Source organism: Paralichthys olivaceus, chromosome 5 (genome assembly GCF_024713975.1).
Source record: "Paralichthys olivaceus isolate ysfri-2021 chromosome 5, ASM2471397v2, whole genome shotgun sequence".
Lineage (NCBI taxonomy): Eukaryota > Metazoa > Chordata > Actinopteri > Pleuronectiformes > Paralichthyidae > Paralichthys > Paralichthys olivaceus.
Genome location: NC_091097.1, coordinates 20,409,132 through 20,426,585, shown reverse-complemented (window position 1 = coordinate 20,426,585; position 17,454 = coordinate 20,409,132). Strand labels below are relative to the sequence as shown.

The 17,454-nt window shown below is 47.0% G+C and overlaps 1 protein-coding gene across 6 annotated transcripts in view; it reads right to left on the bottom strand.

Annotated features, from left to right (window-relative positions):
* The window catches only part of plppr2a (phospholipid phosphatase related 2a), a 31,069-nt gene extending 14,306 nt beyond the window's left edge, over positions 1 to 16,763 (bottom strand). For 3 of the 6 annotated variants that reach the window (XM_069525192.1, XM_069525190.1, XM_069525191.1), the window contains exons 1-4: positions 16,608 to 16,763; positions 16,177 to 16,506; positions 12,586 to 12,681; positions 703 to 891 (exon numbers count right to left, since the gene is read on the bottom strand). In XM_069525192.1, coding sequence (XP_069381293.1) covers positions 703 to 891; positions 12,586 to 12,681; positions 16,177 to 16,248 — 357 coding nt within the window. In that variant the 5' untranslated portion in view covers positions 16,249 to 16,506; positions 16,608 to 16,763. Of the gene's footprint in view, positions 1 to 702; positions 892 to 3,543; positions 3,695 to 4,047; positions 4,161 to 12,585; positions 12,682 to 16,176; positions 16,507 to 16,607 lie in introns of those variants that run through there. The other 3 variants (XM_069525193.1, XM_069525195.1, XM_069525194.1) reach the window with 3 other exon arrangements.
* Positions 16,764 to 17,454: the final 691 nt, after the last annotated feature.

The window sequence follows — 17,454 nt, the reverse complement described above, 5'->3', positions numbered from 1 at the left end:
GCAAACAACCTGATTTGTCCGAATGCAAAAAAAAAAAAGATTTGTGGCACTTTGTGCAGCTGTAAAATGTCTTTGTTGTGTTGTCGTGTAACCTGGTGTGTGTGTGTGTGTGTGTGTGTGTGTGTGTTGCAGCGGCGGTTCTGTCTGTGGTGCTCAGAGGGTTTTTGGTTGTGGTCTGCTGGGGACGTGAGCTGTTCAGGTTTGTGTCTGTGCTCAGAGTCTGTGCCAGGTGTTGTGCATTTCACGCTCGCTGCTTTCTGTCTTGGGGCTCAACAGCTCACCCCACACACACAAACACACACACACAGAGACACACACACAGACACAAAAACAATAGATGACCCCCTTCGAATCGCCTGCCTTCGTGCTCATTACCTCTTTTTCTCACCTCTTTTCAAAGAGCATCTGTTCTTCTGTCATCACTCACAACTTTTTCACTGTTTCTCACTATTATTCGTCTCTTTGATTTTTCTTGTCTGCCTCTCTTTCTTCACTTCTTTCTCTCTAATGACCTGTCGGCCCATTCTCCACCTCTTCCCTGTGGTCCCAGGTGACACACACACACACACACACAACACATCAACTTACTATCAAAGCTCTTTCATTCGTCGTTTGGTGAACATCCACCTATCATCCTCCTTTTCTCCTCACTTCAAAAGTACCTCACTCCACCTTTACCGCCACACTTGTGAGTTCTCTTACCGTGAGCGTGGGGATGGCCGTGACCACCGAGTAGATGAGCACAGGGGGGATCTTGCTGGCGTCGTCCGGACCGGGGTACGGCTTGGAGAAGGTCTTGTCGTAGCAGAAGAAGCCCTGCATGTGCACAGGGAAGGTGTCCGTGTACTCGAAGTAGTAAGCCAGCAGCACCGTCCCAGCCATGATCACCAGCTGGAAATAGAACATTATCCCGCCGTTAGGAAGCCAGAGGACGAGAGGTGAGGTGGTGGAGGAAGAGGAGGAGAGGAAGAGGGGAGAGGCAAGTCCCTTTTCCTCTCCGCCACGGGGAGATGCATAAGAATTACGGAGCGAGAGACAGACAGAGCGAGATGTTCTGTGTTTGTGTGGCAAGACGGAGAGAGAGAGAGAGGGGAGAGAGGAAAGAGAGAGAGAGAGGGGGAAGAGAGAGAGAGAGAGAGAGAGGGGGGGGGGAGTGATAACAAGACAAGAAAGATAATCTGCGAGAGGAGACGAACACAAACAGAATAAAAGAGGATTCCACGGCACCAGAAGCAGCAAAACAAAGAATTTGATAGATAGCGAGAGAGAGAGAGAGAGAGAGCGAGAGAGAGAGAGAGAGAGAGAGGCAGGTGGGAGGGAGAGAAAGGGGGAGCAGCCTTTATGCTGCTGGCACTCATGAAATCTACAGTGAGCTGTGGGTGTATTTGTGGAAACTGTGTGTGTGTGTTCAGAGCATGTGCACGTTAGAGGCTCCATCCGATTAAAAGTTGCCTCCCTGAAATACTTCTAACTTCCACACACTCACTGTGAGACGGCTGAAGAAAAGATCAGAGCACGAGAGGGTGATGAATGTAAACAAACAGAAGAGCTACACATTTATATAAAACTCTATATAAAGTAAAATATGTCGCTGACGATAATAACTTACGTAATAACAACAGTCATGAATTAATAAGGAGTTGAATTTTAAAATGGAATCTCAAATTCATAATTTAAAAGAATTTGTTTGGTTCATTTGTTTTTCCTTGCGAATATTTAACGAGCAGCAGTTAATGTGCCTCCATTCTGTGATTACCTCTTCATAAAGTTTTAATCGTTGATGGTGGACTTCACATCATCACATTCATTTAATGGTCACACACGTCCAGAGGTTTTCAGTGACGCTGCCTCGCACAGAAACAAGAGCAGCAACACAATCGCTGACTCGTCGGCCTGTACCTGTCGGTGGACGTTAAGGTCGAGCCAATTAGATCCTCTGCCGCTGCATTTTGGGTTAGACTGAACTTTTAGGAAGCTCGTGTATATATATATATACAGTATATACACTTAAAAACAGACTTTTGATAGAACGCAGACACAGAGCAGTTTGTGAAAAGCCATTAAAACACCAGAGTAAGTCGCTGTGACGGTGACAACACGGTGGATTCATCAGATCCTCCTCAGAACAAAACAGAAACCTGCTGCTGGACCATGAAACTTAAACCAGCTGAAAGCTGCTGAAACAGGAGCTGGATGATAATTAGAGTGTCACAGTTCATCTTTGAGTCCAAGTGATAACTAATCGAGTCCCTGATGTGAGGCCAGCGTGACCTTTGACCTTCAAAATCGAATCGTTTAATAATCGTCCAAACTCAAGATGTTCCTGTGATGCACACGTGGATCTTTATTCGGATCACGTCGACCTTCGCCTGCGAGTCCCTGGAGGAAGACGAGTTTTGCAGTCTGCGGTTGTCATGGTGAGGGAATGGCAGAGAACCTGGGTTGATAATAGTTTGTATTTCTAGAGCTTCCACATCTAAGAGTGTTTGTACAGACCAGAGTTTTTGTTCGTTGTATATTATCCATTTAAATTCTGGCTCACACACGCAGGCGCAGCACTAATTCACCAACGTGCAGGAACTTGGTTGTGGATATTCTCTGGACGCGTGAATTCTGCTGCAGAAACCAGTGATTTTATTTATCGCACATCGACAGCAGCTCTCGAATCTCATCGCCTTTCTAAGTTGACGTCTTTATTCTCATCTTTTCATCGTGAGATTGTAATTCACTCATTTCACGTCCGTCATTTATTCGTCACATTTTCCTGCTGCATGAAAAGTTCCAGAAAACATCCAGAGCAACTGAACCGGACATTCGCGTTCTCACACACTGCCGCTCTGAGTAACTCCCTGCCGTCCCTCTATAACCTCTCCATCACACCTTTCCTCCAACTCACTGCACATTCTTCTTGCTCCTTATTTCTTTCTTTACCTCTCATCAAACAGAGCGGCCAATAATAAAAAAAAAAAGGGGGACAGACTCCAGAGCAGAAGAACCCTCCTCACACCGACCCATTTCAGCGAGGAGACGGCAGAAAAGAGCCGCGGCTCGTCACGATGAAAGGTCACATCAGAGCAGGTCAAGCTGTCACACGGAGGCTGCGTGTTTGGAGCGTGTTCGTCCGTCCTCGACCCTCTGAGCCCGTCCTCGCATCGCGGCTCTGGAAATGCACTTTACACCCGTCAGATTATCGAGCCATTATCACACTGCGCCTCATTACACTCGACATAAACCGGACTCAATTATTCCAGGTGTCAGGATATTTTGACGCAGCCTCACTTCCCTGCAGATACTGTGGCTAAGTGGAACAAGTCGTGCAGGAAATGAGTTTCTCATCGATTTCTCTGCGACGACATGGAAGGTGCTCATCAGAGATGAAGACCGCGACTGATCTTCGGTACTCGATAAAGAAAAATGGACATTAATGACCTGCATGTAATTTTAAATACGCCACTTAATTGTCTCTTATTCTACCAGAGTTACTCAGAGTCTGCAGAGTGAGCGTGCACAGGAGGACAGACAAACCAAGTCAAGAGCGTTTACCTCAAGTTGCACATTATCCTCATCTGAAAGGTCAGAGTGTTGAGCAGGTACTCGCCCTCTGGGCACCGCCACGTCCCCAACGGCTCTACAGGATGAGACTCTGCCCTTTTCTGAGATAACTATTCTGTTTCACCTGATGTACGTGTGTGACAATGGAAATGTCACCGTGTGTTTCTGTTTCAACTGCACCGCTCTCCCCCCCGCCCTCCAGCGCTCAGACGCTACAACATCATCTCTGCTCCCAGTTCAATTAAATTTTATTTTGAATCGCGCCAAATCACAGCGTGCGCATCTCATCTCCCTCAACTATAAACCTGCGACAATTCCGCAACCGACAATCAAACGTTCACAGCGGCCCAGTGCATGTGAGTGGTCACGTGATCTATGCTATTTTAGTTAAAACCATAAAAACATGGTTTTAAAACTAGAAGAAATGTAGTTCTGTGAATATTGTCCAAGCCTCCTCTCCTCTTCTGTTTCCCTCATCCTTCATTTCTCACTCACCTCGCTAACATCTCTCCCACGTCTCCCCCTTCCTTCCGATATATATTCACTTTACTCTGCTGAATGTTGCGTCTGAATTTCGACATCAGCTGCTGTAAAAATAAAAATAAGAAAAAAAAAGACACACACACACACACACACACTGGGAAGACGGTGACGCCAGGAGGCAGCGAGGGTTTACAGCTGCAGTGACGCATCGATGACTGAAAACACAGATATATAGAAAGCATTTTGGTCACGGCAAACAGCCGCAGTGAGCTGCCTCCCTCCGTTAACATCCTTCCGCAGCGTCACACCAGGATCTTCTCAGGGATCGACGTGTTTATAGAGCCAGAGTTTGAAATCACTGTCATTTAGAAGTGTCACTCAGTTTGTGCTTCAGGTGCACGGCCCTCTTCCTGTTTGGTGCCAGTAACGTGCGCTAGTAAAGTGCAGAGCTGCAGCTGCCAGTCAGAACATCTAAATATTCATGTTTCATTTTACACCTCCACGGGAAGTGAACCAGAGCTCCAACAAGAGTCACAATATCTGCCTTTCTGTGTTTCCCTCTTTCTCCCTCGCTTCCTCCGAACGTCCACCCGTGTCCCTGGATGCTGTTAAAGCTGCGTTGCCTGAAAGAGCAGTTTTGTGTTTTTACAGACGGAGGATTTAGAGCAGAAGGACGACGAGGCACAAGGGTCCACCGTCAGACACATGCTGTCCATTAAGAGGCCCGGCATCAACGCACGCTACACTGCACCTGGCCGGCACGACAGGAGGAGGAACGTCCGTGAGGAGGGAGGGAGGGAGGGAGGGAACACATGAAACACATGGGGAGGGTTCAAAAAAGGGGAGCAGGGGAGGTGGAAGGAGGAAGAAGGAAGAAAAAGAGGGAGCTGACGAAGAAGGAGAGTGTGGAGGGTTAATAAAAGAAGAGAGGAGCGGGAGGTGAGGGGATGCAGGGGAACAGGTGCAAAGCTCTGGGGTAGAAGCCGAAAAAAGTTCACCACCTCCTCCTCTGTTCCCGTTTCCTCCTCCTCCTCCTCCTCACGTCCTAAGTGTTGTTTCTACACAGGCTCCTGATTCACTGCAGAGGTGATGACGGAGATTCAGTGCAGACGTGAAGATGGAGCACATGATGAGTTTTTATGTCAGGGACGACGTGTGTGTGCTGTTTGGGAGAACAGAAACGTGTGTGTGTGTGTGTGTGTGTGTGTGTGTGTGTGTGTGTGGTTATGTCAGGTTGTATAACTGCACATCAGCGCATCAACATTTTCTGCAGTTTGTTTCTGGGTCAGCAAAGATTTCCACACAACCTGTTGCCACCAGTTACATCATCTTTATACTCAGAGCTGTAAATAATATTTTTCCACTAATAACAAATCAAACGAATGACCTGGTCTGATGACATTGTGAAACACTGAAGCATCATGGGAGTTGTTGTCTTCACTGCCTATGTAAGCAAACAGAATGTGTATCATGGCTGTGGAGTCGTTATTTTAAACAGGAAACACTAAATGATCCTCCACTAGGACACGTTGTGATAGAATCCATTCATGAGATTTAGCGGACCACGACTGTTTATGTGGAGAAAGAACCAAACAACGTTGAACCATTTCATAAAGAATTCTTTTAGATGTGTTTGTTGTTTAGCCGCAGTGAAGTGTGTAAGTGATTCAGTGCCAAAGCAAACAAACCACAGATTTACTACATTTCTCTTTTTTCCAGAAAAACATGTTTGATAGTCGAACACTGTGATATTTAGTTGTTTCACAGTGAGTTGGCGTCTGTTTCCTCCTGCGGTTCAAAGCCAAAAAAGCCTCCTACCTACAAACACGTCCCCGCCCACACACTCCCACTCCCGTACTCACACAGTCCGTCTCCCTCGAGTGTCTTCCTCACCCTTCATTAACCAAAGGAAACGTCCTGACACACGCACAGGAGGATTTCTGGAAGCTGACGAGCGGTCAGCGCTAATTTCAGCCTCTCAGCAGGCGTTGGAGCAACTCAGTGATGCGAACTGGTCTCGAATCTGTCATTCTAAAAATATCGCCATATGAGAGAGGCCGCGTGCAGTGAGCTGATGATTTCATATGAATTTCTAAAAGTTTTCACAGAAAAATTCAATCAGCAAACACCGGGTGCAGCAGCTCTATCAGCTGGAGGAAGGATTAAACAGACTCACTGCTCAGGAGGCTGTTTGTTTATTGAAGCATGATTTCTTTTGTTGTTAAAATGAATCTTTTTAAGCCTTAATTAACAGAAATGACTTAATTGCATGTTGCTTTTGGAGCCATGTGAATTCAAGGGACATTTGATTGATGTATAAAAAAAGATTTGACGCTGTTTCTTCGGACCTTTTCTTTCTACAACTCTTTTAATGTCGCTCTTTCTATTGACGTCTCGCTCAAACGATGATAAACAGCTACATTAAAGCAATAATGTCTGGAGTTGGCTTTTGCTCCCAATCTACACGACAAGTTTTTCCGACGGAGCGGAACGTGATAAATAGGTTTCCTCGTGAAAACGACCCGGAGAGGTTTGTCAGATGTTTGTGAGAGAATGAAACGAGCGGAGAGTATTTCACAGGCGAGAAAAGTTCAGATGGAGAAGATGGAGAGGTGTTCAGGGAGGGAGGGAGGGAGGGAGAGGGTGGGAGAATGAAGGGAGCAGGGGGGGGGGGTGAGTTTAAGTGTCAGGACTTTTAAGTGAACTCCGGAGAATGTCCGCACAGTCGGTTTGGACTTTCACAGCGGGAGATTCTCCGCTCATCCCCATATTCACAAACACAGAATCCTCCAGAGCGATCAGGGCGAGGGGCAGCAGGAGACAGGAAGTAACGTTTACACTCCCACGTGTTTTTGTTTACGGAACATCGAGACCTGCGTATCTCGTTAGTGTCCTGTTGGTGTCATTGTCGTCACGCTCGCGGTGAATCCTCTGGAGGATCTGCTGCTGGCTTCTGTCTCATTCAGACGTTATCCAGAGTTTTTAATTTGGGGGAGAAACTCCTCAGAGGGTCCGAGGCCTCTGACTCAGGCCTCTTGCGTTCAGCCCCTCTGGAGGATGTCAGGAGATTATCTGGAGTTCAGTGCGTGTTTTTACAGCAGCGACGGACACAGAGGAAGCAGGAGGGAGAATCAGAGTCGGAGCTTCTCAGTTGAATTTATGTGCAAAGGGGCAGAAGGGAGCCGAGGGACCAGAGCAGAGAGATCAGCGTCTCTTTAATCATCTTCCACCTGGTCCGTGCATTCCTCTCATTTCACTCCCTGCCGGCCGCCACGTGCACAGCCTCGCAATGCTCTTCCAGCACGTAACACAGTATTATAATTATAGAACAACCCAAAACACAGTTGGGGATCCACCTCTCTGCATGCCTTCAATGCAGTCAGATGCACACCCCTGCAGTGCACACAGCGCCGCGGGGAAACCCTGTGCATGCACACTACAGAGATTACACTGCAGCAAAACAGCGATTACTGGCCCACTACCTGCCCCAGGCTCCACACTGCTTTGTCTGCCAAGTCATACAGCGTGCAATCTGGGTATTACTCACTGCCCATGAATAAGTAATGTCCGAGAGGAGGCCGGCGAACAGGAGCGGGCAGCCGGGTATTGTTTTACGTTTTTTGTTCATGATGAATGTTTTGGTTTCAAGCCGAAAAACCAGTGTAAGTGGATGTGGCCGGAACACGGCCGCCATGAAGGACACATCTGGTCTGAGTGTCTCTGAGACGCTGAAAAAAAATTCTATGAGAAGACAAAAGGGAAAAAAACAATATGACAAAAAAAAAACGATAAGAAATAAAAACTATAAAAATCACACGAGCCACAAACAGTCGAACTAAAACCTGAACCACGATGATTCCAAAGAAAAGACAAATTGCACAATTGCCTAACTTTTATCTTTATATTTTACGTTTCTTAAACAGCCTAATGTTGTACAGAGTATTTCTGTTTCATCTCATTTACTCTCCGTTGGGTTTCTATTCATTCATTCATGTTTTTATTTCAGACATTTCCCCCTCGGGCTGCTAATCCCTGCGGCTGTGTCGATATTGAATTTCCTCTATGGAGGATCAATAGGTGCGATTTATCTCATTTCAACTTAACGTATCTCATCTTAACTCATCTCATCTCATTCTAATTTATCTTTATCTTATATCATCTCATTGCACCAAACTATTTGGCTTTTTTGTACATGTACACAGCTTTTGTTTTTGTTCTTGTTTATCTCTCTGTTTGTACAAAGAGAGCAAAGTAAAACCAGAGTCCAATTCCTCGTGTGTGTTCACATACCTACCATACAAGTGATTCTGATTCTGATCTCATCTCTGAGTGATGTGATTCTCTGCTAACAACCACAAGTGACGCCTTCACATGACACTTTGTCTTCTGACCCATAAATAACATTCAAACACTGGGAGCTTCACATCTGCCTGTTACATCCACTGTCACATCCTCTGTGTGATCACACCACAGAGAGATTACATCGTGTGACGCCGGCTCCACGTGTGCTTTGTTTTTTCAGCAGAGGTGCAATTACCCTGATATCACTTTGTTTGTGTATCCACCACAACATCTGTACGCTCAGCCGACTGTGAGCGTGACTGAGGGCTGGAGACTGGGGAGACTCCCTGTGACAGGTGTGAAACTAGCGGCGTGTTACCCACCATTAAACACACACCGGCCTATTTATAGAGACCGGGGAGGAATCAAACACACGCCGCCGCGCTCCGTCTGATCTCAGGTGTTAATGAGGCCGTCGAGTGCAGCTTCGGAGACATTGTTCTTTTTCTTACAAGTGTCAAAGTAAATTAAGTGAGAAAACAAGCAATGAAAAAAAACTTAGTGATGGTTGAGCGTCAAACTGACAGATGAATCCTGGGAGGGATCTTCAGCTGTGTTACAGCAGTGCCCCCTGGTGGAGACATGTCAGCAACTCTTCTCCATGATCACTCTCTTATTTCCTAAATTTCAGGTGCAGTTGTGCACCTACAGTGAACTGTCACCTTTTATTGTGTGTGTGCGAAGCGGTTTATAAAATGAAGCTGTAATACTTTTGTGTTCATCCTACCTGGTTTAACTGCACTGACAGTTTCATAGTCAATGTTTTTTTTTAATTTTTATGAAACTGGTGGTGTTAGTTTTTTAATTCACACAACCTTCAGACCCGAGTTCAACCACTTTTCAAAGTAAAAGCCCTGCAACTCAGCTCAACACAACATGCTTTTACTTTGAAGGCAACTTGCTTAAAGAGGAAGTGATTATATCATTGTTGTTGGCATGACGGAGATTAGCACCGGTGACAGCAGTGGATGTGTGTCTCAGTCTGTGAAATAAAAACAATCAGATTATCAAAATGATGGCTGCCAGTTTCCATGGCTTCTCTGTTGCATCCTGGGATATTTGTAGTCCTCCAGTTTGTCGTCACTCGCTCGCTGTGAATTCTCCTGCTGTGTTTTCACCCGCACGTCCTCCGGACATTTTACTCAACGTTCATCTTCTCACATAGAGCGTCTCCAGACGATTTCAGGAAAGCGGCGAATCGTAAAAACCTTCAACTGTCAGAAAACGACCACGGGACGTGCAGACGTGTTTACAGTGGAGGGGCGGGGCTTCATGTTCACTCCTCCACTGGTCTGGATAATCACAGACTCTTCACAACACAGAGCTGCATCCTCCATTACACCTTTTAAACAGAAATTACTTTTAAACTGCCAATTACCGAGCGCGTCCCCCGGACGGCAGCGAACAAACAGAACTCGATCGACGTCGTGAAAATGAAATGACTCGTTGTTGTTCCTCAGGTAAAGAAAAAAAAAAGGGATGTAGAAATTAATTTTGCAGAGGAGCAGGAGGATGAGCGAAATGTGATTAAACAGAAATGAACGAGACGCGGCGTCGATTATTTCCGCGAACGGTCGGGGGGGAAATCTCGCCCGAAGACGGGATCGCAGAGTAAAAATGGGAAACGACGGAGCAAAATGGAGGAGACACGCGGAACAAGATGGCTGAGTGGGCAGCACTGATAGAAGAGGTTGTGACTTGTGATTAGGGCACGGGCGATGAAAGGAGTCAGAAGAAAGAGAGCGGTGACGGAGAATGAGTCTGGCTGATTGGTTTCCATGGTAACTGCTGATGAGGTGTGGGTCTAAATAAAAGACCAGGCCTCTCTGAGACACACACACACACACACACACACACACACACACACCTTTCCTGATCACAGGACTAGATTGAATCCGCTCTTCTATTCGTTCACCTAAATTCAAAGGAAGAGTTAATATTGTGTGATTCCAGCGCAGAGATCACAGCAGCATCACCCAACGCTCTCCGCAATCTCATCGTCTTTTCCAAATCAACGTCAACATTCCGCTGCGTCATCCCACGAGCTTGTTCGGACAGAGACTTTACTTTACGGGAGCCGGAAGGAGAAACTCCCGAGAAAGTCCGCAGCAACTGACTCAGACTCTTGCGGCCCCTCTGGATAATGTCAGCTGTGGCGTTCGTGCTCAGTGAACCTCTTCCTGGTCGGAGGAGCCAGGAGCTGAGTAATTCAACAGGACCGAACGCACAAAAAGAGAGACGAGAAGCATCTTCTGACATTTTCACCTCGTCGGTTTGAGACGAGCGTTTCCCTTCAGCAGCGTCGGTTCATGAAACCTCTTTCTTCACAACGTCCTCGTCAAGCTTGACTGAACAGGACTTCAGATCAGGGCAGGATGCACAGGAAACAGTAACTCCAACAGAGGAGCTGTTCCATTCTCACACGAAAAAAACCATATTTGTTCTATTATTACATTCGGAGTTCGTCAAGCTCTGCTGGTCTGTAATAAACATTACACATTTACAAAGCAGCAGGAGAGTGAGAGCGGTCTGTGATGTTGCTCTCTGCGTAGCAACAGCATCAGTAATGAGATCGACTCAAACCCAGTTCAGACTCTGACTCAGTGCCCTGATTTCCAACTCGCGGCAACACGAGCCTCGTTGCCAGATTATATCATAATAACGCAGAATTAAACATCAGAACTGTTTTCACTGGGCATTAAAACATGTTCTGCCCGTCCACAGTTAATTAAGACCGTCCTCCCCGCTGAGTGTCTCGCTTTGAATGTTCCCGCTCTGCGGAGACGGAGAACTTTTTTTTTTTATGCCACTCAGAAAAAACAACTAAATATTTGATATTGACATTCTAACTTTATTACTTTGTGTGGCTCGTATTCAAATAAGGCCTTCGGATGAGTTAACTTCTAAATTCTAAATTTGCGTTATAAGGTCACAAAGGTTTTTGAGGTGCACACTCTACTCTCGGAGCCTGCGGTCATGTCATGTCTTAAAAAGACGGCCGAGCACCTGGAGACAGTTTCTGTCCGCTCACAGGGAGCAAACGTGAATTAGCTTTAGAAACTGAAATCTGCAGACACTTAAAAATTAAGAAATCTACTTTTGTCTCCCTCTCACTTCAGGGGCTGCATCCTTCGGAGGACACAATCTACACGGGCCTGTGAAGGAGGAGGTCGGGGCCACGCAGTAGTCACGTGATCGGAGTCACCAGCTCGTCCCCGCCTCCATCACTGTTGGACACGAAGACAACGCTTTAATGTAATTAACAATTCCCGCACTTCCGGCCGACGCCACTGCAGTTTGCTGCAGAAGCACAATGAATCCTGGGATTCGTGGGCTGGGCCGGGAAGGATCCACCCAATGCAGCGTCCAAAGTACACACACACACACACACACAGGTTAACAAGGGAACTGAGAGCTGGTGTGTGGGAGTCATGTGGCGGAGTGGCCTAATGGACAGCTTTTACAGAATATTATGACCAAAGGGAGCAGTGACTCACAGACAGGTCCTCATGGGCACAGTGGGTTTGTGTGATTATCGTGTCCCGGTCCCTTCAGAGGCCCGGCGGACACAGAGGTGCAGCACAGGAGGTGCAGAGGGAACGCCTCCTCTGGGCTGAGAGGAGAAAACATCACAGTTCGTGATGCAGCCAATTACAAAAAACGGTTTGTGCAGAACACACTGAATATAAAGTCGGCACATCTCATGGTCCCCACGTTCCCCTCCGTCATGTCTGCTCTCACTAACAATGTGGAGCAGGATTTCCACAGGGGACGATCGCTCCGTGTGTGTCTGTCTGCAGCGAGTCCTCGGCCGGCCACAGACAACGACCTTTGGCGTGATCTGTACAACACAGCTCCACAGCCCAGAGCACGACTGCTCGAAATCCACTCTGTCCGTGCTGTGACATCCACAACAACCTTGATGAATCATGCAGCTCAAAACGATGCACCGCCAGAGAACAACTCTACGAAGCCTCAGCTGCCCTCGGTGCCGGAAAAGGCCGGGATGTGTGACACCAAGCGGGAACGTCTGAGACGGAGCGATGTTTGCGGAGTTATCCCTCAACTCAAGTCTGAAATATTTACTGAGAAACTCTTCTCAGATCAGAAGTCGGTTTTATTTTATCCTCATTTTGAAAGTCGTGTGTTTTGTTCAGAGTGAGAGAAATTCAAGTCTGAGCCACATGTTTGCGTGTTCGTGATTCTTACCTCCACAAACAGGAAGCAGGGGACGATGGAGCTGCTGCTCTTCACACCCGGCTTCTCCTCCACCGCCATCCCTCGTTCTTTTTCGGTCTCCTTATCCTGGAGGAGAGAGGGCACAGCCAGGTTAGTGCACTTGCCAGAGGTCGAGTCCAGAGTGTGAGATTAAGTGGAATCCAATCAGGACGAATGAGCTCCTGCTGGATTTGGGCTTTTCCTTAATATCTTTGATCAAAGTGCTGCTGTTGTTTTTGAACCTGATGTTTCTCTGATGGCCTTTCACTGTTTATTTCTATGATTTCTATGAAACTTTAACACATGTATGAATATTTACTGATTTCAGCAGTAGAGTGCATGTGTAGAGGAAATTTAAATCTTAATCTATGTTAATTTATTACTGAATATGTATCTGTCATGTTTTTCTACCACTTTTATCTATTTTGTGATTTTTAGTGACAATTTTAAAGTATTTTAACTGTACTACATAAATACCTCCTTCTTATGAAACCACTTTTAAATTCACTAGATCCGAGACCTCGTGAGTATCAGTCCCACAAACATCATGAAGATCCATTAATTAATTATTCTCTGACAAACCAAACACGTTGAAAAAAATGTTAAGAAAGTGAAAAAAAAAAAATCCTGAATCTGCAACTGATTTAGATTGATGATGAGGAGGATGATGATGATGAGGATAGAGGAGAGGAGAGGAGAGGAGAGGAGAGGTGAGGGTGAGGATGATGATGAGGAGGAGGATGATGATGATGAGGATAGAGGGGAGGAGAAGAGAGGAGAGGAGAGGAGAGGAGAGGAGAGGTGAGGGTGAGGATCATGATGAGGAGGAGGATGATGATGATGAGGATAGAGGGGAGGAGAAGAGAGGAGAGGAGAGGAGAGGAGAGGAGAGGAGAGGAGAGGAGAGGTGAGGGTGAGGATGATGATGAGGATGATGATGATGAGGATAGAGGGGAGGAGAAGAGAGGAGAGGAGAGGAGAGGAGAGGTGAGGGTGAGGATGATGATGAGGAGGAGGAGGATGATGATGAGGATAGAGGGGAGGGGAGGAGAAGAGAGGAGAGGAGAGGTGAGGGTGAGGATGATGATGAGGAGGATGATGATGATGAGGATAGAGGAGAGGAGAGGAGAAGTGAGGATGAAAATGAGGATAAAGATGAAGATGCAGATGAGGAGGAGAGAAGAGGATGTTGATGCGGATGAGCAAGAGAATAAAGGAAGGATGAGGATGTGGATGAAGATAAAAATGAGGATGCTGATGAGGATGAAGACAAAGCTGAGGACGAGGAGAGGTTAGGACAGATTAGTTTGTCTCTCAGAAGTTGACAGGCTGACCTCTATTCTGCTGGTGAGTTGTGTGTTAAGAGTTTTTCCTCCTTTTCCTTCTGATTCTTTCCAGAGCGGAGGCCTGAAGGATGAATAAGGCATGAAGCCGGGCTCTTAGCAGTCCTCGGAACAACACCACAGGACTGAGTGTGTGTGTGTGTGTGTGTGTGAGACCAAACTAAAAGCAGTCGCTGTCAGGGTGAACAGGCCGAAGCTTCAGGTAACAGAAACCAGCCGAGAGAGAGAGAGAAATGGTTCCTGCTCCTTTTCTTCTTTGTGTTCGGATCCCTTAGTGGGAGGTGGCCACATAAAGAGACTCGCAGTTCGAGCCTCGTACGAGCTGTGAGTTGGTGGTGACTGATCTCCCGAGGACGCGTTTTTGGGAGAAACCACTTGGGTGGTAAGACATGAGGCGGAGAGGCTTTTGATGATTCATATCTGTTAAGTGGGACACCGAGTCAGGGATGGTTTCACCAAAAGAATTGGAATTACAAAAGCTCGGGTTACATTCCCCCCCCCCCCCCCTGGGGGGGGTGAGCGCAGACTTCTGAGCTGTCCCACGCACATTTGGTGTGAGGGAATTTTTCCTCACAAGCCTTCTCTGACATGTTTGCTGCTTATGTAAAAAAAAATCAGTCCGCCATTCAATACGCACGGCCGAGAAACTCTCGTCCTCATTCTTCATGTCTTTGTTATGAGTTCAGGAACATTGAAATCAGTGTTGGACAATTTAAAACACAGTTATTTAATTAGTACATGCGACTCACCGATGAAGAAATCACATTCCTCAACATTAGCTGTGGTTCCTGCTCTTTGACAACATCCTCAACATTAAACCACTGGTATTTAAAGAAGATGAAATTCTTATTTTTATCCAACAACAATGTTCCTCCAGAGGGAGTTTAGGTGTTTAACACCTAAAGGTCTGAATCAAACATAGCATCACAGTCAAACTTCAGAAGAGTCACTGAGTTACTTTGAGAGAAAAAGTCTCTAAAGTGTTGAAGTAACTGGAATCACTAAGTTTGAGAGACATTTAAAAGAGACTGTGATTTGTTCCAGCTGCTTTAAACTGAAAAAACGATCACAGCTCCGTCACAAGTTAGTGAGTCAGTGGTCAGTGCCGTTAGATTTCTGAGTGTGTCCATGTGGAGGGAGCGAGGACGTCCAGATGGTTTTGATCTGATTAGAGCGCTCCAAGTGAAAAGGGCCTAATCTGATCATTTCTCTATCAATCAGTGAAAATCAAACCAACCTGTCAGGACAGACGGAGACAGATGGACAGACGGGCGGGTGGACGTGTGGAGGAGACTCAATCACACGACGACAACAACAACAACACACACAGCTCACCAAGCAGAATAAACATTTGGGGAGAGCTGAAATCAAAATGGTGGAGATGAAGAGGAGCAGAGCTGCAGAGGGGAAAGTTGAATTAGCAGCAGTGATGCACACACACATTGTGGAGGGCAGGACGTTTGATTCCCCTGCTGCTCCGAGAACTCCAGTCAAAGGGTAGAGACCCAGGCCGCCATATGTCCTCTCGCTTGCCTCTGCAGTCCACAACGCTGCCCCAGGACACACGGTACACGCACGTACACGGACAACAATCTGGACGACGCTTGATTTTATCATCGTTTCTGCTTCTGCTGAACGGCGCGAACTCGTTTCCTTTTGTCCACAAACGGACACGGGTGCAGCAGGGACACGGGAGAAGGTGCAGCGGCGATGCAGCGTTTCAAAAATCTCCCCGTCAGTCAGTCAGTCGTTGTTCTGTTTCTGCCACATCCAGAGAGACGACTCTGCCACAACCTGCGTTTGACTGCAGGATGGTTTTTCGGTGAGGAGCACGGACGGAAACACCATTTACCTGCAGCCTCTGGCGATCAGCGTCAGCGCGAGCAAAGCAAGGCGACCCTCACCTCTCTTTTTTTTTTTTTAGCTTTACACACTCGTCGTGTTTCCCCTTCGCACGCAGACAAACACACAAAGGCTGCAAACACAAATAATACACCCTGACACCTGAGGTGAGTCACACACGGACAACAAACATCCCACGACTACAGGGCAATCCCTCCCTACTATCAATAGAACAAAGTAAAGGGGGAGAGTTAAAGCATGATAGGATTCACCCGCAGCTGGGTGATTAGCGCTTCTGTTTGGGGAATACCACCGCACAACACAGATTACCACAGAGAGACACTCCCCCCACCACGACATGCACAGACACACACTCAGAGACCCGGGGAGGACGCACGTTTGGCAGGAGATGCTCCCGAGCGCAGAGCGTGCTCAGCGGTGAGGGCAGGTTGCACATCCGTCCATTCATCCTCCTCCTTACCTCGGATACCTCGACGCCCAGCTGCCGGTTGCCGTGGCACCAGATTCCTATGCGGTGGCCATGTCGGATCAGATGATGGTAGAGGGGTGTGAAAATCTCCTTCGTCCCAGCTGTCCGTCTCTCTCCTCCTCGTCTTCTTCCTCTCCTCTCCTCTCCTCTGTCGCCTCCTGGTCCACGGTGAAGCGTGAAGGAGCAGACGAAGAGACGGTGATGGTGGTGGTGGTGGCAGCGTCTCTGTCTCCAGATCTTCCACACATGCACATTCACACACACACACACACACACCCCTTTTAATTAGCTTGATCCAACACACAGTGATGACTAATAAATTAAGAGGCTGAAATTACCTCCTGTGCAGCGTTTGGTCCAAAGAGGAGACGCAGAGGAGAGGGAGAGAGTGAGCAGGAACATGTGTGTGAGTACAAGTGATTCCGCGTGTGTGAGAGACGGAGAGAGAGAGAGAGAGAGAGAGAGAGAGAGAGAGAGAGAGAGAGAGAGAGAGAGAGAGAGAGAGAGAGAGAGGAAGGGAGGGCATACATTATGTGTGTCAGCTCATTTGTATTCAAAGCTGGTTTTCCCTCTCCATCCCTCCCCTTCTCTCCCTCTGTCCATCTCTCCCCTTATCTCCTTCCATCCATCCCTCCCTCCTCTCCGTCTCTCCCCTTATCTCTTTCCCTCCCCTCCTCTATGCGAATGGACGTAGAGGACATGAACCTGACCCAAACAGTAGAGGACAGAGGGATGGAGGGATGGAGGGATGGAGGGATGCCGCAGACGGAGGAGATGCACGGCTGCTCGGCCGCCTGCCTCCAGCTCAGCACATTCAGGATGTGGGTTAATGATACGTGGATATTGATCCAGTGCTCCTGGAGCAACGCCAGAGCTGGTGATAGAGATGTTGGCTGGAAAATAAAGGGTTTCTACACAAAATCTGAATTTTAATCTCACATATGTTTAAAATAACACGTTCTATATCTTAATTACATCTAAATAGGTGTTTGTTAATTCTAACATTTATTTATCACTACCTCTGTCTTGCTTTAAAATGATTTTATTTATTCTTTAAGAGAGAAATAAATCTAAAAGTCGATCTTAAACGGGTCTAAAGGAAACCCGCTGTTTCAGGTCACGATGAGATAAAGAAAGAAGACGGAATAACACTTGTGATGCTGCTCTCTCTCGTTGGAGGATCGA